Genomic DNA, 27,069 nt, shown 5'->3' on the forward strand with positions numbered 1-27,069 from the left:
ACCACTGGGTGGGGTTTAAAATCTCCAGTTGAAATTTTTGACATGTTGGGAGCATGCCAGAAAATCAACGCAATTATCATCAGAACAACTAGGTCAGTGCATTATCTCTGACTTGCTCTGTTCTTCTCATAAAAGAAAATAATTCCCTGAACTCATCTTTAAAAAATGCAAATAAATGCTTTTATATCCATCTCCTGATCAATGAAGTTGTATTGAGCTTCATATTCATACTGCATAATGCTAAGATTTATCATGGTGAATTATGTCTAACTGAATATTAAGATATATGTTAATATATCCTATTGGTTGGATTATTTCATTGTCCTTGTCTGAATGAAACAAGAGAAATAATAATTTATAACTGTACTCCCATTGAACTAGGTTTTACATGATTTTCAAGTAAATTGCAGGACGGGTTGCTATCACTCAGTAGCACACTATTTACCTATCTGCACAACATTATTCAATTCCCATGATGTAAGAATACTTTGTGCCTCACCATCCATATTTTTCAATTTTTCAAAGACAATATTTTCACCCTGCTCATTCCAAAAATACCTACAAAGGCTAAGCTCCCACTGGACTTTGATCCTTTATCACTTAGGCAATTTTGGAAATAGCACACTTGTGTTAAAAGGAACTGCTTATAAGCAACTGCTTACAAAAAAGTATTCAGGATATATATAACATCATTGTAATAATGGAACTTGAAATTGTAGAAGGCAGAATATTTCATTATTTGCCTTCTGTGCTCACTTTTAAATCATATCTGGCAGTTTCCTGTTAAGTTTTAACTACTAGCTTTTGAAATGTAGTCACCTTTGACTTTTTATGGCTATGGTTAAAATATAAGTGGGGGATGCAAGTCCAACTATTCAGAAAGGCTTCAAAGTCTGTTTCTTTATTTTCACTTGTGACTATAAAGCTAGTGTTGCTATAAAAATTCACTGCTTATAGCTTATCATCATTGTTCATCAAATGGTCTTCTCATCATATTTGTGAGAAACAGGCACAAGTTATATTTACATTTCGCTGGTGACATGTAAAGGGTGAAAAGAAGGTAAAATATACAATGCAGCTACATGCACGACCTACTGAATTTGCTGCTAGATCTTATGCTACAGTAAGGTTAACAAGCCAGGAGTAACATTATTTATCCTCCCCTGTCACATCAACAAGTAGAGTGCACAAGAGGTTAATACTGAGGTTTGTATCCTTCAGTACATTCATCAGTAATGTCAACAATACACTCAGCAATCTACAGATGACATGAAATGACAGTGGTTGAATCCAGAGGAAATGTAGGAAGACTAGTGCAATAAAAACCTCAGAAGTTTCATAAGAGTTTCAGTTCCATACATGGGATAGAATAACTACATACTTTAATATAGCCTGGAAAATGACTGGTGAATAGCAGTCATGCTGGAAGTAATCGGGGCTTACAGCAAATGCCAGGTTGAATACAAGCCAACAATACACTCCTACCACAAATACAGCAAATCCGGAGGATTAAAGGAAAGTTACAGTACCCTTTGCTCGGCACTGGTGAGGTTGCACCAGAAGGATTGTGCCCAATTGTGAGCCCTAGAATTCTGAAAACATGTGGAGAAACTGCCCAGCATTGTAATGTTACCTCAAGCATTTTAACTCCTTTAACACATGAGCATGGGTAAAGTAGTATTAACTCAAGAGAACTGTATTTATTGCCAGCTAACACAAACTTCTTGTCACTAACTCAGGCATTGAAAACAAACAAACAAAGAAAAACATATACAAGCACTTAAGGAAACATCCTTCCTCCTCCTTTCCAAGCTTAGCCTAAGCTAAACACCTCCACTCCCATCTAGTTTCAGCTTCCCTTGTTGCTATCACAGGTTACACTCAGCCATTTCCAGTTACTTTGGTGGGACAACAAGCAGCACAGGAGTTTAAGGTTGGGCATGTAACAGTTTTTTTCTGCTGCTCTGAGCTTTTCTCACGGGATTTTCTCTGCTCCTCCACACTTCTCAGTGTTGCTGCTCTAGAATGAGCTCTCCACAAAGCTGAGTCCCTTCAGGGACGTACCTGTTCCAGGATGGGTCCTCCATGGGCTATAATCCCTTCAGAGAGATACCTCTTTGGCATGAAGCACCTTGTTCCAAGAGTACATCTCCAGCTACATATCTCCTCAAAAGTTCTTTCTGTACGTCTCCCAAGAGCATCTCCTCCAAATACCACTTCATATATCTCCTGCCATAGCGGCTACTGCTTTTTCTTAATAAGTCTGAATAGCAGTAGTACATGCTCCTCTGATCCTTGAAGTACCATGGGCTATTTCCATTTGCTGGACCAGCTGGAGACAGTTGGAATAAGGACATTTCACAACCTCCTCCCACACAGGGCACCTCTGTAGCTGCCTGCTACTGAAGTCCTGACATTCATGCCCAGTACACACGTAAACATAATGTAATGCTTACAACAATGACAAGTATACAGTCTTTTCCTTCATATAAAAATATCAGTCTTTTCAAGCTCCTCAGAATTGTTATCACAGCATAGGTCCTCTACAGGGTGCAGTCCCTTCAGGAGAATCTATGCTAGAGGCCAGACTCCCTTTAGAAAGGTCCCTGCTCAGCTGTGGGTCATAGTCCTTTGGCAGTATCCCTGCTCTAGCATGGCTCTTCCATGAGTTATGAAAGTGTCTCTTTGAAAGTGTCCCTTCTTTGGGGTCGGTCCTCCACAGGAGTGTTCTGGGAGTGTTCTTATTCTAGCAAGTCCTACTGCAAGGCTTTAGCTGAACTGGGACTTAATCACAAACAGGATAAGAAGATCTCTTTTTCCTTCCCAAATTCCACTTTAGGAAAAATGCAAGCTTGAAAATTCTGTTCAGCTACCATTAAAATAAGAGGCATTTAAGCATAGCCACGGCACAATGATAAATATGAATGCATACACATGTGAAACAGACAAGCCTCATGCTGGCAAACTAGAGATAAGCAAACTCCATTTGAACTCAGTTCTCTCACTACACCAAGCCACTACTCTGTTTAGCACTTTCCAGGCTAAACCTGGAGCTTTGACAAACATGGCCTCAGCCTAGGGAGCTTCACCAAACACATAGTAGCCACTCACAGTATTATTTTAAGCAACAGCAATCTTTGTTTGAGGTGCACCTCCTAAGGAGATCAAGTCTATAGCATAAAGCCATGATGCACATTCCTATCTATCTGCCCTTCTCTTAATTCCTATGAGATTCCTGCCCTTCTCATAATTCCTCATAATGATCATATTGGCAAAAGAGAGCAAACAGTTTTACAGAGAACATACTATCAGCCATATTATCATACTAGTAGAAAGGTTACAGCATAAACTAAAAAAAAAAAAAAGCATAATTTAAACATTGGTTAATTCAATGAAAGAGAGATATCATAAATGCCACAACATGGACACACTAAAGGTTTTGTTTCTCTTTGGACAGTTGACCAGCCAAACATTGGGGACAAATCCAAAGGAAACTATTTTACTTAAGGTAGAGAACATTTCAGGTGCTCACTGAAAACAAATTTATACAAAGGCCCAGGCCAGTGAAGTTTGGCCCACCTTCTTCATTCTGTAACAGCCAATTTTGCCAATTGCCAATTTGCCATTGGTCGAAATATTATGTTGAAATTTTTCTGCATGTTTTAGAGTCTTAAAACAGGAAACTTGAAGGAACTGAGAAAAGAGGAACTAGCGCGCACAATGTGCCTGTGCAGGTTAACAAGGAAAGAGAAACACAGACAATCTGAATAGCCACACCAAAAGAGGCTAGAGAAATGAGTAATCAGCTTCAAAAGTGGTGACTCCAAGTACAGAATTGCTGGCTTAGTACAACAGAGAGCGAAAGTGGTGAGAGAGGAAAATGCACACAGTAACTAAAGGTATATTTGGATTAAGAGTACACAATACAGTCCAATAATTTTTAAAAATACTTTAGGTATTTAATACTATGTGTTATACTACTTAGACACATACAAATAAACTAACTGCCGCCATGATTGCTTTTCAACACCTCTTTAGCCATGTATATACACACTATCATATACACATATTACATATATTTAAAGATATACATGGATACAGACATACACACACAGAACCATGCAAACACAATCCAACTAGTCTACAGAGAGCTGCTGCCAAGAGTCTACTTTCCCACAAGACCCTCTAGAGCAGCCTAAAGATGTTTAGATAACCCTGATGACTATAGTAAGCTGCTGTGTTTTCCAGAGGACTCTCTAAGTGTTCCACTATAAACAGTATATACAAACCCACATTAGGTAATGGGAAATGCCTAAAGCATGTCCCTTCCTGTGCTTGGTGTAAGTCCCATGTATTATTTTTATGACACTGTATCTAAATTTAGCCATGCACATTTTATGGATTGACCTGAAAACCCCTTCTAGGCAGCCTTCTATTCGTGTGCATGCTCAAAAACAAACAAACAAACAAAAAAAACAACTTGCCCAGAAATCCTGAAAACCCCTTCCACTTTCTGCTCCAGCAGTGACCTCTTGTGGGCAGGGCGGAAAATAACATCTCCTCTTTTCCTACCAGTACTCTTGAACAACATCCCTTCCAAAAGCAACAAAATCTGTGCCTCTAAATTTCAACTACTTAAAGAACCTCCAGTACTTTGCACTTTGGCAAGAAAATAACTGCAAGCTAAGAAAGCAGTAGAAAGGATAAGAAGAAAGATCTTCTCACTGATAAATGAGTAGTAATAAAACTACAGATGAAATCTAATGCTTTTTTCTGTGTGTAGTACTTTATTCTGATAGGTTCTAAATGAGATACTATTTTAAAAGAGTGATCTCTGCAATATTATAAACAGTGCTATGAAAGCATTAGTTGGGTGCTCAATAGTCGTCCAATGAAAGAAACAAAAACTTTAGCAAAAACTTATGAAATTTTAGAAAGTATTAGAAAACGGAATACAAAACATAGCAGTAAAACATCACTATATAAATCCACAATTACTCTATATTAACATTACCCTATAAATTCACAGTAAGTATAACTCTTGAATGCAGTTATGTCTTCTCCTCCATCTGACAGAGGACACAACAAAATAGATAAAAAAATAAAATAAAGGGGAAAAAAATACAACAGCTGTCATGTAAAACCAGCAGAATGTATAGGACTTAGAGGATAAAATAAAAAAAGAGAACAGAAGTAGTTTATGGATTGACAAGGGAAAGCAAATATGGAACCCTTATTTCCTCAGGCTTGAAAACTGAAGAGAAAGGAATCATCAAAATGTAGTCAATCAAATCAAACATTTTAAATGAGAAAATATCTATTCATGCAGCATGTCCTCAATTTGCAGAGCCACAACATTTTAAAGAAGGATGCAAGTTTACTTAAGATTTAGAAATAATTAGTGAAGATTTGGAAAGAAATAAGGCAAAAAAAAAATGGAGGATCAGTGTCAGTCTCAGTGTCAGAGGAACTGTTACATGCTCAGTTCAGGAAGACTTTCAAGTACAAACTGCTGGAAGCTGGGAGACAGTACCCCAAAAAGCATCACTCTGTTATGCTCTGTTTCTCCAGGAATCTGCTATTATTTTTTTTGTCAGCTATAAGATACTCAGCTAGAAAGACTTCTGTCTAAGAGAGAGATTTGTTTAACGTATCCTGTAATTCTACTACAAAGGTAGAATTACATGTCACTAAATAAAATGAACATTTAAGCTGGTGTTATTCTTTTTACTTTTTTTCAGAAATAAAATTGAACGCTAAATGAACCCATATTATGCCTGCTGCTTTCATCATGGGAATTTTTGTATGCATTTGTATTAAATATATATGATGGGGGGAAGTCATTCCAATAGGATGCCTCATCCACAAATAAAAATTAAATGCATTTATTAAAATTCAACATTGAGGCTGCAATATGAGAGCCCCAAAGTCTGGAAATGTCACAGTTAAGACTATACACTGGTTTAATTTGTTACCTTGGATGTTGTGTTGTGTGTATTAAAAAACGTAAGTGACATTTACATTCAAGATCTCTATGCCCTAGAGAAAATGTTTTGAGTAGTATATAATGATAAATACTGCTGCAATTTCTGCAAGAAAGGATTGGGGAAAATTTAATCAACCTGATAGCCTTCTACGATGGGATCACTGAGTTGATAAGGAAAGAGCAGTGGAAGTTGCCTACTTTGACTTCAACAAAGCTTTCAACACTGTCTCCCATAGCATTCTCATGGAGAAGCTCAGGAAGACAAGTTTAGATGAGGGGGTAGATCAAGAACTGTCTGGATAGAAGCACTCAGATGCTTATGATAAAGGAGGTATTGGAGGTCCATGACTCATGGTGTCTGCAGGTGTACTAGGTCATCCTATTAAACTGCATCATCAGTGATTTGAATGTAGGGACAGAATGCACCTTCAGCAAGTTTGTAGATACAAAGCCGGGAAGAGTGTCCAACACTTCAGAGGGCTGTGCTGCCATTCAGGCAGTAGGTTGCAGAGGTGGGCAGAAAGGAATCTCATGAAGTTCAACAACGACACATGCAGGGTTCCTGCACCTGGGGAGGAATAACTCCAGGCACCAGGACAGATCATGGGTTGACCTGCTGGAAAGCAGCTGCACAGAGAGGGATTTGGGAGTCCTGGTTGACACCAAGTTAACCATGAATCAGTAGTGTGCCCTCAGGGCCAGGAAGAGCCATAGGATCCTGGCCTGCACCAGGAGGAGTGGTGCCAGCGGGTCAAGGGAGGGGATTCTCCCCCTCTACTCAGTTCTGGGGAGGCCGTATCTGGAGTATGGTGTGCAGTTCTGGGCTCCCCACTATAAGAGGGATGTGGAGCTTCTAGAGAGGGTCCAGCACAGAGCAACAATGATGGTTAAGGGACTGGAGCATCTATCATATGAGGAAAGACGAAGGGAGTTGGGGCTGTTTAGCCCAACACATACAAATACATGCAGGGAGGATGTAAAAAAGATGGGTCCAAATTCTTCTTGGTGGTAGCCAGTGATAGGACAAGGGTTAATGGGTACAAATTAAAACTCAAGAAGCTTCATCTGCATAGGAGTAAGAACCCTGTCAGGGTGACAGAACACTGGAACAGATTGCCCAGAAAGGTAGTGGAGCTTCCTTCTTTGGAGATCTTTAAGACCCATGTGGATGCATTTCCGTGCAACATGTTCTAGGTGATCCTGCTTGAGTAGGGGAGTTGGAATAGATGAGCTCTAAAGATTCTTTCCAGTGTGAACCATTCTGTGATTCTGTGAAAACTGATGACTTCCAGCAACATCAGCTGAACACTACTGTGGAAATAAAGTATTTCCATCTGCAGTAATTTGCTTAAACCACATACTTTATATCATTACAAATGAAGTTTACAGAAAAAGTACCACTTTAAAGAGAGAAAAAAAAAGACACTAGATTATTATAAGTAAGTCTTTTCAAACTGACTTACACTAGGAGTATTTTGCCTTTGCCATTTTTTCAGCCTTTTTGCCATCTGTAAATGGAAACAGACCATTGTTCATGTATGAACAGAATGGTAATTGTTCATCTCTGCAGTCCATGGGAGACAATACAAAATGTACTGCAGTTTACTACACTAAGTATTACACTGTAGTACTACAGCATTAAACCATAGGATTTGAATAGCATGCAGTAAATCACCTGTATGCCACATAAATTAGATCAAACCAGGTATTTGTTATGATTTGTTAGCATATTAAAGTTATGGTTCCTTGGGAAAAAATATACAAGCAAGTAAAAGAAAAATTGTTAACAGTTAGGGATCAAATTAACAATATGCACTTCACTTCTAATTTTTGATAGCTTTGAATGTGTGACTTGGTAAACTTCGAATGAGCGAACTTCACAGAAATAAACAAACAATCCATAAAAGCCAACATGAAAAGGCAGGATCGGAAAAATCTATACAATTACATGCACCCAACACCTCCCAACAGTAGAAACATTACCAGAAGTAGGTCGCATATCAAGATGAGCAACAGGAGGCACCATTCAAATTAAATAAATTGTTTGGCTGGGGTTTTTACAGTAGCTTGGTGACAGCAGAGAAGCAGATTTTGATCCTTTGTTTCAGCGATGACTTTGATGTAATGGAAAGACTTGTGCTTCTTCTCCTACTCTCCTTGGACTTTTTGATCAACTCAAGATTGAGCTTTTTTTCTCCTATGCTCCATATTAATCATCTTCTTAGTCCCAACCTCCATGTCATGTTTCTGCAATCCCACTAGGATTCTCTCTTTGACATGCTTATCATTTGCCCGCTTTGTCCCATTCCCTCCTCTCCTGTTGTCACAGCCAACAAAGGCAAATAGTAGGAAACTTGACAAGGAAAACAAGATGTTCTGTCACTCACTGTATCCTCTCTCCCAGGACCAATTAAAACCAGGTTTCTCACCAAACTCAGCTCATTCTAATTAATGCAACTTGGCCTTCTTCCAAAACTAAAAGCTCCCTTGATTCACAGAATATCTTCCTTCTCTTCCTTTCTCTTTTCTTGGAGTCATCAGAGCATTGTACTGAAAACAGAAGATCTAGATCTCTCCTCAGCCCAGTGCACAAATCTTACTCTGCCTTAACTACATCATGCCTTACAGTGCCCCTGTCAAAATCTAACCAAAACTTAACCAAATAGAAAGCAAAGTACTATGTGGCAGCAGCACTTTGTTGTACTTTCTATGTGGTAAAAGGTAAGGTTCCTTCTTTGGGTCTTTAAATAATCATCATTATTTAATTTTGAAACACAACTCATCTCTCCTGCCAAAAATCAAAGCAACAGCTCTACACATAAAAGTTTGGAGCATCTCAAAATAATGAAATTCTCAAATTTAAAAGTGGAGTAAATGACATATTTCCTCATGACCTATTAAAGAGAACTACTAAATATCACTGAGATTCACCCATAATTAAAAATGAGACAGGAACACTAGTGAAATACAGTTCATGTGATTAACAGATTTTACTCAGTGTGTACACAGTTCTTCAAACTAGGTTACAGGGAAGCAATTTAGGAAGCATGAGTAACCTTGGCAACTGTTACATGGGATAAGTCTTTGCTGGCTTTGCTTCCTCCAGCTCAGCCTCCAACCAGCGGAACCTACGGTGACGGCGCAGAACTTCAATTGCTTTTTGTTCTAGAGGCGTTGGTTGAATACCCAGGTCCTCCAGACCAGGAAGATCAGGAAATGTCATGTCAGTTGTATGAAACTTGTTGTATGGAGGAAAAAAAAAAAAAAAAAAAAAAAGAGAGAGAGAGAGGAGGGGAGGGGGAAGTCACTTGATAGAATGAAAAATGTTACAGTCAATGCAGTTATGAACATACTACAAAACACCATGCACTTATACCTGGGATCACTTTTTTCTTTTATAGAAATCACAAGCACTAGAAAAATTTAAATATATGTGAAAATTTTCAAGTGACAGATTCTGGGAGATTCAACTACAATTATCTAGATTTTGATTTAAAACACCTATTTTGAAAAAGGCAGCTGAGGTTAAATGTCGTGTCCCCGTCCTCCCCCCCCCCAAAAAAATCCTAGAGTACACCACACTGCAACATCTTGTACTCAAAATGATTCACAATCACAAATGTGGGCTCAGCTAGCCAATGGTAAAATCATTGACCATTATTTGGTGGGTTTTTTTTTTGTTTGTTTGTTTTGCTTCTTAGGAAGAAGGAACTATTCTGTCTGTCTCTGCAGAACTATAAGCAGATTTTCAGAGATATTAATTAAACACCTAATCTACTTGAAAACTGTACAGATGTTCTGCACCTCCAAACAGTATCTAAACTGTTCTAACAGTATCTAAACAGTACCTAACTGTTTTATCTAAACATTAACATGAAATGCAGGTCAAACTTACAAAGGCATATTTGAACTGCAATCATATAAATCCTAATTTTCCTATTTTTTCATGAAAACTTAAGCTAAATGAACTCATATTTTGACAGGTTGGTTTACTCAGTTTAAGGTTTAGAATAGGCTACCATTACAAAAAAATACATACATATATATATTACCATATTTTCAACATACATGACCTGTACCTTAGCAAACCAGGGTCCCTATTAGAATATTTTTCCCAGAAAGGTCTTACATCAATCACATCTGATTTTGTGCAGATTATTTGAAGATGAAAAGCTGGGGAAAGGCACAGAGAAATCTGTCATAGAAGTAACTTGCCATACTGTATCTGACTTACAATAGTTTTAGAGACTGGTACGGAGGTCTTGTGTGAAGTATTTGTTTCTCTATAAGCTACAAAGGCAGTCAAAATTTTTCAGAAGATGTTACATCTACAGCCTGAGTCTGTCTAAAGTCAATACAGTGATGGTGACAACTCTCTCTTGCATGTGGAAAGGTCTGTGATTTGAAAAAAAATCTTTGTGCTAGACCAGGAATAAAACCTAGGATTTTTTGCTAAACTTACTGCACATGTTTTTCAAAATGTTTTACAACAGAATAGGAAACTGACGTTTATTTGACAGAAGGTGAAATTTAAATATAGAAACTAATTGCTTATAACTATTCAACAAATAGTCCTATGAACAGGATCAAGTTCCCACAGATTCACATTATTACCATGTCTCTAATTAAATTTGGGATGATCAGAACACAATAGGCTAATGACACTGCATCGTAACAGAAGATATCAAAACTTCAACCTCTAAGTTTCAGAGAACAGCATGTGTGTAGCGTACAAGCGTCAAAGCGTACAAGTCTACTTTTGCTAAGCTGCATATAGGCCAGATTTTGACATTAACACTTCCTAACGCTACCATTTCTTCACTTGCAGTATGTTTTCTGCAGCTTATTTGTGCACATACTCTACTATTCACATACTTTAAGAAGTAAACAATAAACATGAAGATGCAACTGCTGCATTAGTTAGAGAGCCTAATGATAAGTATGAATTTTGGTTGTAACCAGCATAGTTAAGAGTTGTTAAAATTCCATTTTCTGGATAATATAAACACAATGCTATTCACTTGAATGCAGCCAGAGGTACCTAAACTCACCAGCTATTTAAAGGTAGAAGTATCCACCCCCAGGGAGGTTAAAAAGAAATAATAAAATCAATTAGCTGCACACTGGATCTCTCTCTTTGGCTTTTCTAAGCAGTCTTGAATAGTTTTAATACCTGGAAGGATAAGCTCTCTCATACTATATTACTTTTTGTTCTATAACCTTCCCATCAGTTGTTTCAAACTTATTAAATATATTTAAAGAAAGTTAACTCCTCCTCCTCTATTCATGCTGGCAATAATGACTGCAAGCTATTGAAATCCTAAATAATTATGGTAATAAAAAGTTCATCCTGGAGTACTGTGTGCAGTTCTGGGCTCCCCACTATAAGAGGGACGTGGAGCTTCTCGAGAGGCTCCAGAGAAGGGCAAACAACATGATTAAGGGAATGGAACATCTCTCATACGAGGAGAGGCTGAGTGAGCTGGGCCTGTTTTCTCTGGAAAAGAGAAGGCTCAGAGGGGATATGATTAATATGTTAATGTTCAGTCCTAAACTTATGTTCAGGAAGGGAGAATGCAGGGAGGAAGGGGCCAAGCTGTTTTCACTGGTGGCCAGCGACAGGACGAGGGGTAATGGCCACAAGCTGGAGCACAAGAAGTTCCGTCTCCAGGTGAGGAGGAACTTCTTTACTGTTAGGGTGACAGAGCAGTGGAACAGGCTGCCCAGGGGGGTTGTAGAGTCTCCTTGTCTGGAGGTCTTCAAAACCCACCTGGATGCCACCCTGTGCCACATGCTCTGAGTGTGCCTGCTTGAGCAGGAAGGTTGGACTAGATGAACCCTAGAGGTCCCTTCCAACCTTAACCAGTCTGTGATTTTGTGGTTCTGTGATCCGTATTTCCTCTTCTTTGCAAGACTGCCACAGAGGAATCTGCAGACTGCTTTGACAGTGCAGTGCAGCAAGGTCTGGACAGATAATTGTGACATTGCAGGAAAGTAGATGAAGGCAGACAAAAAACATAACTATTTCTGAGGAAGGTGACATACAAACATATCGAAAAATGTAAGTTGTGGTAAAAGGCTCACAGTCTGAAAGCAACTTTTTGTAATCAAATTCTATAATTTTTTCAGACAATGAATTGACTGGAATTCTGCAACATGTGCATGCATTTCTGCACTCCTTGAATTGCAAAGTTACAAGTAGAGATTACAAGCACACAGCAAAACATTCCCCAGAGTAACTTTGGGGCTGTCCTACACTTACCCGATCCACTTTGTCTCGTGTTAACCATGGTTCAAATGGATTAATCTCAAAGCATCTTGCAATTAAACTGCAATCAAAAAGAGTATTATAGAAGTATAGTCATTATGCAGGAGCACAGTAAAGAATTTCAGACTCAACTTGTCCAGAGTGAGCAAGGGGTGATTTCATCCCTCCTCTTCTGAACTAAAAAATAATTTAAGCTATTAGCAAGCAAGCAGGCAAATTCTTAACTGAATTTCTAGAAACTCTAACTTTTCAAACAAATTCTTCAATTCCCAATTCTTCCTCTTCTGAAGGGAATAGAGGAGTAGATATTTGGAAATAACTATGCCTTAGTGAGCGGGGAAAGTAAACCTCCATTTTCAATTCCCCCCCATACTATAAGGTTCAATCTTGCCTGCACCTCTGCTCTAAATTCTGCTTCCTAGTAGTATAAGCAGTAATCCATTTAGTCACAAACTTTGATTCATTGCTTCCATGGGAAAAATACTTGCCGACAACTAAATAAATTAATAGCCATAATACAACATACATAAAATGATGGAATACGGAACAATGTGCATCTACAAAAAGGATGAAGATCAGAGTACTAGCAGTTTCCACAAATGCAACTTCCTTTCCAAGTAATTCTGGCAGAAAAATAAGATACATTTTTTCCTCGGTGTCTCAGATCAACATTATATAAGATAGAATATCTTACAGAAGTGCTCACGTGGTAGGCTAGGAGCTCATATAATGAAGTTACTGCACAGAGCTAGTTAACCTGCTAAGAAAAACTTTGGCTTGACCTGGCCTAAAGAGAATGTCAACAAATAAGAATAGTAAACAGCTATGTTTTTCCTTTTAAACAAGCTTGCTTGTATCACTTGAGCCATGAGCTAAGCTACTGATGTGTCTCCAGCTAATTTCTTCAGGAAGAGTTGTAACAGTTTAAGATGTTGTTCTAGTATTATTCATCATCAGTTACATAAATGCAATGTGAAGACCCACTAAAATATTTGTAGGAGTGCTCTTACACATTTGATCTTTTTAGCTAAGTAGCTTATGTTGTACTGAAATGAAGCAGGATCAGCATCCAAACACTACCACATCTCAGCAGCACAAAGAATAGCTTTTGAAATGGTGTTTAGTGCTCAAGGTAGCTCCTCAAAAGGATGTCTGCCTAACAAATAAGTCCAGGCTCAGATTTATACTGCACATTTTAAGGCACTATTACTCACCAGTTATGTTTTAGAAATCAGTCATTTACCATTCCAGTGCCCCCAGTGTGCAAGATGTACAACTGAGGATCACACTCAGTGTGTGGAAGCTGAGCCTTCACAACACATCTACCTTAGTCATCTGTAATGGTACTGCACCTTTCTCTAATTTACATTTATTACTATCTTCTAAAGGTACTATCCTCACATCACAGGGGACAAAGAAATGTGGATTCACAATTGTGTTGCTGAACTTCCCAGACTCACCATCTCAGTACAAAATTACTGCCAACCACTGGTTCAAATCAAGAGACTTCACCAGAAGAGTCAAGATCCTTATAAAATATCTGCTTTCAGGACTGCAGTGTTCCACAGACAGGAAGAGCTGACAGTAGCAATACACTAAGCAGCTGTATAAAATTTGTCAGAGCCTACAGTCAATGGTATACACAATGATTTTTCTCTGTAATATTATTAAAAATTCACTGAATTTTCTAGTATTACTCTGTACTTCAAGCCTTTTACTTCTTGACTCACCAAAAGCAATGCCATTCAATAATTCTGTAATAAATAATTTTGTTAAGCAATCTTTTACAAGTGCATATTTAATACCCTGATTCCTAGTAGTAAGATGAGTTGTTGGGCAGAAGACTCAAAATTAAATCCTAAATACTTAGGGAAAAGCCAGCTTCAACAACACTATAGTACTAAATAACATTGATAATATTAAATGGACAATGCAATAGTTATTTACACTCTTACGCTACTTGATGAATTCTTAGAGAATTCCACTTACTGATAAAGAGGACGTGGAAGTGGATATGGAAAAAAGGTTCGAAAAGCAACAGCATAGATGTACTCCACCAAGTCATAAAGTAGGTATCGATTAGGTCTGGAAAACAAACAAACAAACCAATCAAAAAGCAATAAACAGTATAGGTTATTCTTTATTTTCTTCTTTTTTGAAGTGGCAATGGGTTTTTTTGTCTCTTGCTGTAAATATTTAAATATACATATAAATCGCCTGTCTTCTTTATGCTAAGTAATTTGTCATTTTTTTTTCCACAAAAGGGAAGAAGATTCTGGTTCTAAAGATCCAAAGATTCTATACTATTTGCAACAAAGAGAAATTAAGTTAGAAAAACATTTCATTAGACACCAGTGATGGTAACATTGTACTTTGTCAGTTACAAAATTCCTTCAACAATGAAATTTGTTCTGAATACTTTTAAAGAACAGTTTTAAAGTTCTTCCTCCATGCAAGGACTGACTCAAATTCTGAATACTAGATTTTCAGCACTGGAGCAGGACTGAGTTTGGACAAACCTATTCAGCAGCTTGCAACAGAAGGAAGATAGAAAACAAACAGTGAAGAGTGAAGGTTTGTTAATAAAACATCCCTTGACAACAAATGACAGCAAAAAAATCAATTCACTTAACCAAGAACATGGCATTCCCTCCAAGAGGGAGAAACAAAGATAAATTCCCCTAAAATAACGCATTTCTCCTCCTCCTCCTTTCCCCTCCCCACCCCCCACCCCCCCCCAAAAAATGGAGGGAAGGAAGCAACGAAGCTTCCTGTCTACTTACTGTAGATAAACATATACCACTGGAAGCTCCCATTCCTTTCCTGTTAAGGCTTCAATTTGGCACTGACTTTATAGAAGCTTAGACTGACAGAAAAATCTTGCTTGTCTTTTAAGGCAACTTGCTGGTATTTCAAAACATTCAGAAAAATCTTTATGATGACACCCAGAACATGCTGCTGAGTTCTGACATGTCACTTGGCGATTCAGCTTTCAAAATCCCATCCTGCCGTTCATAATCAAAAGAGCAATAACACCAGAAGTGTTTTTCTCCCGATGATCTGCTATTCCTTCTTAGGTAAAGGAGGGGCCTCAATGAGATGACAATTGTGTTGTCACACCACAGCATAGGACTTTTTTTTTTTCTTTAAATATGAAACACTGAATTATGGTCATATCTCAAATCCCAGAAAAATGTAACCACACTGGAATACACAGTTTAAAGATGGAAAACTATTCAAACCAGTCCAGAATCTCAAGGCTATAATACAAGTAACATGAATTTCATTTTGTTAAACAAAAGGTGTGATTTCAAAGCTTGAGCTTCCAGGGACCCACACTAAGGCTTCAGTAAACTTGTACTTCAGAGAGAGAAAAACAAACAAAGAAACAAACAACATGTACAATGACAAACTAAAATATTTGGTTGGTATTAGAAAAGGGACAAAACCCCAAATCACATTTGCTGCTTTAGTTTTTAAAAGCTAAATTAGCACAACATATTCTCAAAGCTAAGTGAACATATTCAGGACAAATCAAGATTTCTAAACTCGCACTCCTTACCACGTTGCTCTTAGTGTTTATAGAACATGTGAGATTTGAATTTATGAAGTCACATTAAAGAAGTATCATCAGAAAGAAGGTATTAATATTCCTTTTTAATAATACTTTTCAGAGAAAGTACTGAATTCCTCGAATTCTGCAAACTGCACTCCCCCCCCCCCCCCAAAAAAAAAAAGGAGACTTTTAAACTGTAAGAATACATTCAAAGTTTAACCAGCTGCCCTTACAATTGGCTGCAAGCAGTGCTCTACTTAGCAATAAAGCCTCCGTTTCTCCTTCAGCTGGAGCAATTGCTTCTGCGCAGTCAAAATGAGAAAGTCAAAAGCATCTCTCCTTCTCAGGTAAAAATACTTTGAGTAAATGTTCATTCCTCTTCAGTTTTGCAAACACAAAATGGAGCAGTCATGCAAAAAGGTTAATTCTAACACATCTGTGCTGTCTGGAAAGTCTTCCAAATCAGGTGCATTTCTGCACTGGATGAGCTAATCTGATCCATATCATCTCATTCCTTAAATAAGAAGTCTTCTTGAATGCCTGCCTAGTATTGGTTTCTACTTACTGAATAGGGCTGCACTTTAGATCATCCCAGTAATTTGAAAGCAACTTCAACCTTACCAAGGCTGTTAGTTCTTTCAGACTTTTGTGGGTTTCTACTTTACCAATTTTTCAGTAAAAAGCAACTCAGCACAAACCACAAGTAGCTGAAAATCTGCAGCCACTACACCAACACACCTAGCCTCATCCTGAACAGTTTAGTTAAAGTAGTAAAGCAAGTGAAAAACCAACCAGCAATCATCTCTAAAACAAGAGCAGAGCGCTGCCATTGTAAGAGTGACAGAAAATGAGTTGAGAAAAAACAATGAAGTTGCTGACATTCCTTTTGCAAACTCCAGACAATAAGCATATTTCTAGTGTAAAAGGAGGAGAAGACACAACGATAAACATACAGTAGAAAGAAGCAGCCTTTAGTTAGCCAAGTTACAAATGATGCTAAATACTGCTTTCCTACATTGTATGTAAACCTCCTTTTGCCACATATAGTGGACAAAAACCAACTCCAATGGCACACAATAACACCGAAACATAAAACTCGATTTCTACTATGCCATTTTTTTCTTAAAGTCAACTCTACTTGACATTTTTATACATAGACTATTCAAAAGGCCCTACTGACTCTATCTGTTTTTACTCCAAGTCATTTTCCAGACATTTTAAGCAGAATTTTCTCCAAAGATACAGCTTTCTCCATTAGGAGATCTGGCCTTGCCAAAACATAAACAAGTTTTGTTAATTCTTTCAGTTCTTTTACATGGTACTGACTATATGTTGGGTTTTATCTTGCAGTTCTGTAAAATGAAAGTCAGTTTTTAAGAAGTCCAGGAAGTAAGTTTTAAATCATGTCCAACAGGTAGCTATCCTGCAGACATGCTGAACTTGAACTATTTGCCCACAGACTGAATCTCTCTCTTTCACATATCTAGTTTGTCTAATAAAATTTCCAAGATGACCTATTTCTTTGTATGAATTTCTTTGTATGAACACTAAGTGATATGGGGCCCAAGCAATGCTTATTAGTGTACTCACAATAACAGCTTCAGTCATTTTTCCTCCCAAAAAGGAGGTGTATTTATTACAGCTCAGACTGTGTACATGGAGGGAGAAATTAAATGTGCATGCCAAAAAAATGATGCCAAAAAGAAGTACTTCAATTAATTAGAATCAGAAAAATAACCTACCCAACCAAGGCATATGTTTTTCCTTTGGCATCAGGATCCTTAATTGCATTAATAATTGCCTTTGCAACATCAACTACCTGCAAATTGTGAAAATAACCATTAGAAAACACAGATGTACAGACACATCCTCCTTCCAGAAATGATTGGGGCAAGGATAATTTCTCTCTCACAAGTGAAAGAGTGAGTTTAGGATTGTCCTGTTTTTCAGTCAAACTTACTTACATATACTGGTTGCTTCACTGTTTTTTTTCCCAGAGAAATAAGAGGTACACCACCAAACCAGCGCATGTCTAAATAGAGAGACACATAACTTTAGAAAAAAAACTGCCAAATCCTCTGCAAATTACAGACATGCTGCACTGTAGCAAAACAATCCCACAGCGCAACAGCACATCTATAGCAGGGGTATTTCCTGAACAATGATTTTATTTTTAAAAAAAGAAAAAAAAGAAAAAAAAAAAGAGCGAGAGAAGCAGCAGTACACCCAAAACAAACCAAAAAGAAACAAAACCACTACTACCCCACGTCAGTACCTCTGTTTTCAATTAATATTCTTTTTTTTTAAGATCAAAATCCATCAGACAACTGCGATTACTGCTTCAGAATGGTTCAGAGATCTCTCAACTTTGAGACAGAAGTAAATCCTCCTCAATGTTACCTAGCAATTTTGCTGTTAATACAGCCATTACTGTTGCTTTGTACAAGCCCAGAACAATTCAAATCATTTTTTACATTCCAGCACTACAAATGTGAAAGTTCTATTTCAGAGAGATTTCAAGCCTTAGCTCAGTGTAGAACAATCTAAACAAACAGTAATAATAAATGAAAATTGTCAAACTTAGTCTAAGTGGATTAAGAAGCTAAGAATTCAGAAGCTACCATTTCATAAATTTATTATATTTTCATTATCCAGTTTGCAATACAGCTGGCAGTATTTCTGATAAAAATATACCTTCCTGCTTTTCAAAAAGACAATAATCATATCTTGCCCTTTTTCCTCTAGATATAGGTAAACAAGAATATTTCAAGAATACATACTTGCATAGTGATTGAGAAAGCGGTCCTCTCTCCCAAACATCTCAGAGGGCTTCAAAATTATAACATCTGGAAATTCTTCCTTCACTGCTTTCTCTCCAACTGCCTGTCATTAAATTAAGAAAAATACAAGTAACAGTTGTTAATTAGACCCAATCTGAATAGCGCAGAATAGGATGCCCTTTTGGAACTTAGCACATCTTGACTACAATACTCAGTGAAATAATACTGGCAGGAGCACAAAACTATTTCTATTTCATCACAGAATCACAGAATGCTCAAGGTTGGTCAATTTCAGGTTTGCAATGTTTTGATAAGAAACAGGTCCCACAGAAACCCCCAAAAGTCCCATAAGCATGTAAACCATTCATAAATGAGATTTAGTATAGTCTTGGCACTTACAGTGAAGAGTTAATGCTTAAAATGACTAAGCTCAAAAACTGAAGAAAGTATTAGGTATTTCTCCAGCATATCAGTTGTTCCAAGTACTTCTCTGGCATAAATGAGACCAGGATTTGGAAGAAATCTGGAATCTACTACACTATAAATCTATTACATTGCTGGAACACTCCCTAACAGCTTATCTACAACTTAAAAACCAGTGGCAGCTATTTGCTGTTTAGTGAACTAGAGTCATGGCATATAGAGTCATTGCACAATTATGAATACAATATTTTAATCCTGCATTGAAAGTTGTGTTTATACTACAAACCAAAACAACAGAAACATATGGATTTAAAAAAAAAAAAAAAGGAAACTTGGACAGCATCCATCTAGGGAAGAAAAAAAAAAGGTATGAAAAAAGCTATACTAGAAACATATACCTCCTAATTAAAACTAAAAAATCTCTTTTTGTACTGAAATAGGTAACAAACTGTATTACTAATTCTCACTAATTCACCACTGCAGCAGTTATTTTGGTCTCAACTATTTAATTACATTCACTAGATCACTCCAATCTTGCATGTTAGGACTGATTTCAGAATCCATTCCATCACCAAACCAGTTTCCCTTTCATAGTGACAGTAATTATAAATGTAGAACATATTCAATGATACAAGTAAGGAAAGATTATAAGGAATAAATAATGAACTTCCCTTCAGAGAAGATGAAGTACTAACCAGGATTTGTAGTTGTAGGAAGCACACAGTTTAAGTCCACAACACATAGAAATTATTTTCAGTTGAGGAAAAAATTCTTTAGTACAGAAAATTCATACAGAATTTTTCTTTAAACATACTCATTTAAAAAGAAATAATTATTTTAAAGTATATTTCAAAGAATTCTGTACTTACTTTACTTCTGAGGTATTTGGAAGGACTCTTCATGTTAGCATTCAGATGAGATATATGCACAAGTGTTTCCACACCAGCTTCCCTACTTATCTGGGCAATACTTCTAGGAATATTTACAAATTCATCTTCAAAATTGAAGTTTCTAAAACAAGACAAATAAATTTACATTTTTAAGAGGAACACTAGCTGCCAAAAAACCAACAACTGGCAACATGCTCATTCTTCAGCTATCCCAGGACATATTTCACAAACCTATTTTGATACTCTTTGTTAGCGAGCTTCCTTTACTGAGTCTTAATAAAACAAAACAGAACGCAAATATAACAGAAAGTTGCAGCTACAACAATAATATTAACTCTTTTTTTCCTCTATTAAGATTAAATCCATTTTAAAAACCTCTCGCCCATTTATCTGTGGTAAATAAATACTCTTACAATTTGAAAACAGATTTTTAAAGTTCTGCTTTATTGAAGTCTGTGCAAAGCTGTCAATTTTCACACTTGTCTAAAATGTGAGTCAATGCCTTCATTAGAGATGAGCTCAAGAATCCTGAGCAGTCTCAGAGGGATGCCAGGTTTGGAAACTGGACAAAACAGACTAAAGAATTCACTGAAACAACTGGAAGATTCTACATAGATGTGGCAATTAAGATGTAGCAGCTATAAGGGACTTTAAGGAAACCACGCAGAAGAATTCTCAGTTTATGACATTCAAGTTGCCTAATAGGGGATTCAACTGTAATCTTGCTTGGCATCTGATCAAAAATACTACAGCAGCTCAGTCTTCAAACAAAACTGACACTATAGTCTGGCAAGAAGTCCCAAATTCCTTCTAATCATCTGAAGAATAATGAGGGAGGAGGCAGGGAAAGGAAGGTACAATTGACTTCCTATGTTTGAATACTGCCCTTGTAAACACCCTGTTCCATCTTTTATATCTGCCTTGGTGTAACAGGCATTTTCTTTAAATGCCTATCTCTGTCCTTATCTACTTATCTATCTGTCCTTAACCACAACTCTCCAGATCCTTCCAGAGTCTAAAAAAAGCCTTAAAAATAAAAAGTTAATTTTAGACCCATCAATAGCTAATCTGATCCTGGGAACCATCAATCCTCTTCTACTCATAAAAATAGATTTTAAAAACACACAAGAACAAACAACATCTCTCCCGTAGCTATGGAGTTCTCAAACAACACAGTATACACAAATGAGACTGTATACTAGTACTGGGCAAGAAGGAAAGCATTTAACAGCAAGCTTTAGTTTTTCACTGACTTACATTTCTAACCTCATTTTTTTTCAGCTTGCTTATGTTATTCATATATTTTGTCCATATAATTTTATTGTAGGGTTCCAACATCACCATTGGTGTCAACATGGCAGTTCTCAGATATGATAAGCGTATCTGGGAAATATATAGTATTCATTTTAACACTTAAATGTACGTAACTTAGACCAAGACCCCTCTATTTTTGATTCCTCTCTGTTCAAAGAGATGTCAGCAACTAGATTTGAGATATTTTTAAGCTTCAATGAACGTTCATTTTATTGTTGTTATAGAACTTCCAAAGGCTGAGTTTCAATAAGCAAGGAGACCTCTGTTATATAAGCCATGTAATTTCACATGAGCCTCTAAATTTGAAGAAAGTACACATGAAAAACATATCTGAATGACAAATGGAGATTATGTCATATTCATTATGTTGAATAATTGGTATTATTCACTTCTATCTGACAGTAATAGGAGATTACACCTTTCTATTTGTATTCTACTGAGAACACTCATTAATCTTGGGAGGTTAGTTTGTAGGTCATTACCTATTTCCAAAAGTCTGAAAAAAAGACAAAAAAGAACCCCAAACCTTGTCAGATCAAAATCAAAGTAAAAAATCAAAGTTTAGATGGATTGTACTCTTTTCTTTCTTCCCCCCGCCACCCTTCAGGAATTAAACCATGCTATAAACTCCAACAGTAGAATAAAAGACTAAATATTATAATAGAAGTGCCTCAAAAAGTTTGAACGCCAAATTAAAGCATCTCCCAAAAGTTATGTGACACTTGACTAGAAAAGAGTGGATGCTTGCCAACAGACATACTAGTTTAGGGAAAAAAAATAGCATTTCAGGCTATGTCACCAAATGCTTGTCTACAAATATTGGCAACAGAGGCACTAAGCTTATAAATGTAGACTAAGATCTACATTGGTTTCTGTCTGCTATAATAGGAAAATTATATATATATACACACACAGAGAAATATAGTTTTAATTTAAATATATATACACATATAAGTACTAAACAAAGGCAAATCACACAATTAATGAGAACCTACTCTGCCAGTTTTCCACTAAGTAGAGTTTGAATATAGCAAACTTACTTGTATGTTAAAAAGAACCCTCATATTATTACAGGTATTTTTAACCTAAAACAAATATTAGGTTAACAAACAATAACAAAAAAATATTATTATCATCTTAGAAATGCTCCACTGGCTACTCCCATTTATTAACATTTTCCAGAGAATAACATAAAATTGACTGCAGTTTATTTTACTAGGTTGTAATTCAGTATAACATCAGTATACCAAAGTGACAGGATGAAAGCCCACCTACCTGTAACACCACAAATATGAGCTCAGAGATTTGTAAACCTCTATCACAGCTAAGAAACCATGCATCAAATATCACCAAACTGTGAGCTTTAATCCAAAAGTGATTTAAAAAAATATGACTGTCCAACAGGACAAACGCTGTATATTAGACAAAAAATATGGGACACCGAAAAAATGTTCTTTCTAAGAGTATATCATAACCAAATTTCAGTTAATCGTCCAAAGAAATGGAAGTACTTTTATGTAGAAGATTTCAATCTTGTCCCTTCAAGGAAAGTAAATGAAAAACTAGTTTCACTGTGCAATGAAAACATGCTGCAAAAGGTTGCTACACTGTCCAATACACGTTGCAAATCTAGCCATTTAAGAAAAAAATAATAACAATTACTTTGTTTCCCACTCCTTTCCAACAAGATTAATGACCACATTGCTGTGTTCCACGGCTCTTCGGATAGAGTCTTTATCTTTACAGTCCCACTCCTGTAACCAAAGAATCAAATAGGAAAGAAGTGAGATCACATACAAACAGGTATTAACAAAGAAAGTTCTTTCACATTACTACCATATAGATGCTAAAAGATAGCTGTATAGCTATTGTATAGCAATGGTGTCATGTTTGATCATCAAAGTAAATCACTTACTAGGAAGAGAAGTTGTCCCAGGTCACCCATTGGTCGCAGATACATGAGATCATATTGATCACAGCGATAGGGGATGATTACTTGAGATCCAATGCGACCTAAGTGTTCAAAAAACTTTTCATTTATGTCAAATTACTAAATAATTTTAAGGATATAATCTTCTCAATGCATGCTATTTCTTTTTTTTTTTTTCCACTGACATTAAAATACAACAAATAAATGCAGGTATATTGAATATTCACCCGCATAGCTAAAAGTAGTGAAGTTTCCCAACACATAGTATCATAGACATTCTTAAGCAAGGATGTTCCCAAGTTCCCGAATAGCTGGGTGAACTAATGCTAAAAAAAAAAAAAAAAAAAAAAAACACCACCACACACACACACACACCTATAAAACAAAACATTTTTCTCAATCAATACACAGAAGGAAGGGAAGGGAGAAGGGAAACAAGGCAGGAAGTGGGGGGGGGGAGGACCAAGGCAGGAAGAGGGGGTTGGGGGGACCAAGGCAGGAAGGAAGGGGAGGGGGTGGGAGAGCCAAGGCAGCAAGGAAGGGGGCAGGGGGGACCGAGGCAGGAAGGAAGGAAGGAAGGGGGGTGTGGAGGGAACCAAGGCAGGAAGGAAGTGGCGGGGGGCAGAGAACCAGGGCAGGAAGGAAGTGGGGGGGGGAGAGGGGGGTTGGGAACCAAACCAGGACAGAAGGGGGAAGGGGGGGAACCAGGACAGGAAGGAGGAAAGGAAAACTATTTAAAAAACTCCATAACTTCAGTCTTAACAAAATCTGATCAAATTCCATATTGCTGCAAACATTTTAGCTAAATATCCTAATTTAGCTCAAAACAGAAGAACCAACTAGGAGATGACTTAGAATTACATTTGATGAGCTCAAAAAATAAGTAAATAAAAAATACAAAATGAAAGAGAAGTATTTGTCATAATGACTTGTGCAATATCCAAAAATTTCTGCATTTTCCTAAAATAAAACTAGGCTGTTCTCACTACTTTTCACACAGGTATTACAAAAAATATATCTGCACTGCTCAATTTTTAGATAAAAAAAAAAAAAATCTGGGGCTATTCTGTAACCCAAAGAAATACTACAGACATGAATTCTTAATTGGGAGTCCATGTCACTACCTAAACGATTGACAACATATCGTCCCAGGAAGCCTGTAGCTCCAAAGACAGTGGCCACAATGCCACTAACGGAGGACCTCCCACTTCTTCCATGAGGGATGACCGCATGATGAACTTGGCGGTGCTTCTGCAATCTAGGTGGCAATGCAGATAATGCAGAAACGCCAGAACCTGCAACACAAAATGGGAGACAGCAGTGCCTGTTTTCAGACACACACATTCACTCAAAGAAAAACGGTTCTTTACATTTAGCAGAATTCCTTCATATGCACAAAATTACTGCTTTGTACCCTGTTTGAGATGGTGAAAGATAAATTTGGGTGATCCATAACACTTTTCAGTAATTTGTTCACATATATTTCTTTCTCAAGACTTGAAGAAAATGCACCCAATAGTGGTAATTCTTCCAATATCCATATCTCCACTATTGAAAGATGAGAATGTTTCCGTCCTTACAGTACAACACACAAACAAGACTTTAATTCACTGTAAGCATATTATAAAAATCATTATTAAACAGATCAACAGATTTGCAAGAAGAACTAGAAAGTTAACCCGTAAAATTAAATCTATACCTAACTAAAATTTTATACTATTTCTATAAAAATGTTGATGGCAGACTGTTACCATCTCTGTCACACTGAATAATATTATTGTCTTTTTTTTGTTTACTCATATGCCATACACTCACTCTTACCTGCTATATACTGCAAATACTGTACAGGAGCTTCACAAGATATCACACTCTAACTAATGTGACCAAACGCTCAACTACCACTGCAGTATGAATAACAAAAAACATGAAACAACGAATAATTGAAAAGCTCAGCTGATTTGCTCTATAGTTTTAAGGGTATGGAATCTCCAACAAAACCAAGCTACAGGAATTCTGTCTCTACATTCACCACCAGGAACAGCCCATCTTTATGGAGCCCTGCCAAAATATAAGGCTTAGTTAACACAGATAACACAGACTAAAAGGGCTTAGTGTTTCCAGGCAGTACATGCTGCTCAAAGCTTTTTGTCCTATAACTATACGTGAACAGACTTAACCAGGGATTTCTGCCCCAAAACAACAAGATTCTTCCTCATGAACTACAGTCTATTCAATATTATTGTTATTATTATTAATTATTATTATATTACTATTATTTCTGGATATGTAATGTACAGCCCTTACTGGATATTGGTTATGAGTCTAAGCATGCTTACCGTCCTAAACCAAACTGCCAAAGTTACCCACAAGATCATAAAAATAATCCAAACCTTTAGCCTGCAGGACAACATCTCATACACAGAGATTTTGACAGTCCCAGTGAAATATTGTTAGTATTACACAGATAAGCCTGTAGCTTGAGCAAATTGCACACCTCACTGTGCACTACAAACTATAGTTGCCCGAAGAGGAACTACAGCTCTTACAGACAAAGCTTATGTAGCTCTATAGGTAGTGTGCATCACTTCAGCCAGCTGCTGCCCAGATGCAGCTATAGGAGCTCAGGTCTACTCCAAGGATAGTGCAGTGAGATGAGGGCAGCTCACACCTATAGGATGGCACAGCACAGAACAATCTAGCACATCCTGCCTTCTCTCGAAGCAGCGCATAACGCACGGCGGCAACAGGCACAGAGCTGCCACATACTCCCGGGTGAGATCTCGGCAGGGGGCAGGGCCGCGAACCGAGGCTGCTACTAGCCATTACAAGCAGCCCCTACCAGCCTGACCTGCCCTATCTCAGGCCGCCGAGGAGGAGAGCACAAGGGCAGCCTAGACGCCTCCGAGCAGAGGACATTTGCTAAACAGTAAAGACAGGAAGCGGCAGCTCGCGAACCGCCCCCCGCGGCGGTGACACTCACCTGCCCTTGGCAACAACAGGCCGCGAAAAAACCGCCGGCAAGACACAACAGCCGCCATCTTGCCTTACCCACAAACCTTCACGGTGGACGGACAGCAGACAGAGCCAAACCTGCTCACCGACGCATGCGCAGGAGCCATGGATTCGGCTCGCGGGAGAGTTGGCAGGGAGAAGCGACCGTTAGGAGAGCTGCGCAGAAGCGCAGCTTCATTGCGCGTAGCGCGGCTGCTGCGAGCTGGGCTGCCCGTCGTGCCCGTTGGGCACAGCTCCCTCCCTTCCCCCCGCTCTGGGGTGCGGCCATTAGCAGCGACCGGCGCAGCATCCCGCTGCTGCCTGCTTCAGGTGTCTCTGACAGAATACTTGGCGTGGTGGGTTTAGATTTACAGCTCTGGAGAGGTGGATTTTTAGAAGCACCCAAGAGAGATTATTTTCTTTGTGGATAGGACCCCCAGCTCCTCCTGATGCAATTGTTTAATCTGTAAAGGAGTTGATGCCATCTTATAAATGTTAGTCTGTTTGGAAATGGATCAAGTCAAGCAATTAATTGACAGTAACTTTTGGCCACTGCTGAGCTGGATTGATTTAGAATATTATAAGTAACTCATTATTTATATCTTGAATTATCTAGCCTAGTTAAATTAACTATAAATGCAGATTAAGCAAATATTTTATATTTATATATTTTTATATATGTATTTCCCTTCGCCCCAGCAATTGCTGCCGTGATTGCCATCTCCCATGGCTATTTTTGTTCTCAATTTAACATAAATGAGAATCTCTCACTATGGAAACTTAGCCCACATTTATTTTTACAGTGACATCTGAGGGAAAGGAATACATTTAAAAAAAAAAAAAACAAAAAAACAACAAAAAAAAACACCCTAAAATGGGGATAAGAATGGATTGAGACTAAGGCAAGAAGCTATAAATGAGATGTGTCTTT

General features: G+C 37.7%; 1 protein-coding gene across 1 annotated transcript; it reads right to left on the minus strand.

Moving 5' to 3' along the window:
* Positions 1-7,424: 7,424 nt before the first annotated feature.
* Positions 7,425-26,199, minus strand: NDUFA9 (NADH:ubiquinone oxidoreductase subunit A9). The gene is made up of 11 exons (XM_026046199.1): positions 26,128-26,199; positions 24,272-24,442; positions 23,133-23,230; positions 22,880-22,971; positions 19,883-20,024; positions 18,591-18,693; positions 17,775-17,842; positions 17,553-17,629; positions 14,244-14,339; positions 12,249-12,315; positions 7,425-9,224 (listed from the first exon to the last, which is right to left on the minus strand). Exons 1-11 carry the CDS (start codon positions 26,183-26,185, stop codon positions 9,054-9,056), a joined length of 1,143 nt encoding a protein of 380 aa, XP_025901984.1. The 5' UTR covers positions 26,186-26,199; the 3' UTR covers positions 7,425-9,053.
* Positions 26,200-27,069: the final 870 nt, after the last annotated feature.

This window comes from Nothoprocta perdicaria, unplaced genomic scaffold (genome assembly GCF_003342845.1).
Source record: "Nothoprocta perdicaria isolate Ctin4 unplaced genomic scaffold, notPer1 scaffold_427, whole genome shotgun sequence".
Classification (NCBI taxonomy): domain Eukaryota; kingdom Metazoa; phylum Chordata; class Aves; order Tinamiformes; family Tinamidae; genus Nothoprocta; species Nothoprocta perdicaria.

Coding starts and splice junctions, on each gene's coding strand:
- NDUFA9 (XM_026046199.1), bottom strand. CDS start 26,185: ATGGCGGCTGTTGTGTCTTGCCGGCGGTTTTTTCGCGGCCTGTTGTTG. Junction 22,972..23,132: donor TGGGACAACTTCTCTTCCTA/GTAAGTGATTTA, acceptor CTTTGGTTACAG/GAGTGGGACTGTAAAGATAA. Junction 20,025..22,879: donor GGAAAGGAGTGGGAAACAAA/GTAATTGTTATT, acceptor GTCTTGTTTTAG/AAACTTCAATTTTGAAGATG.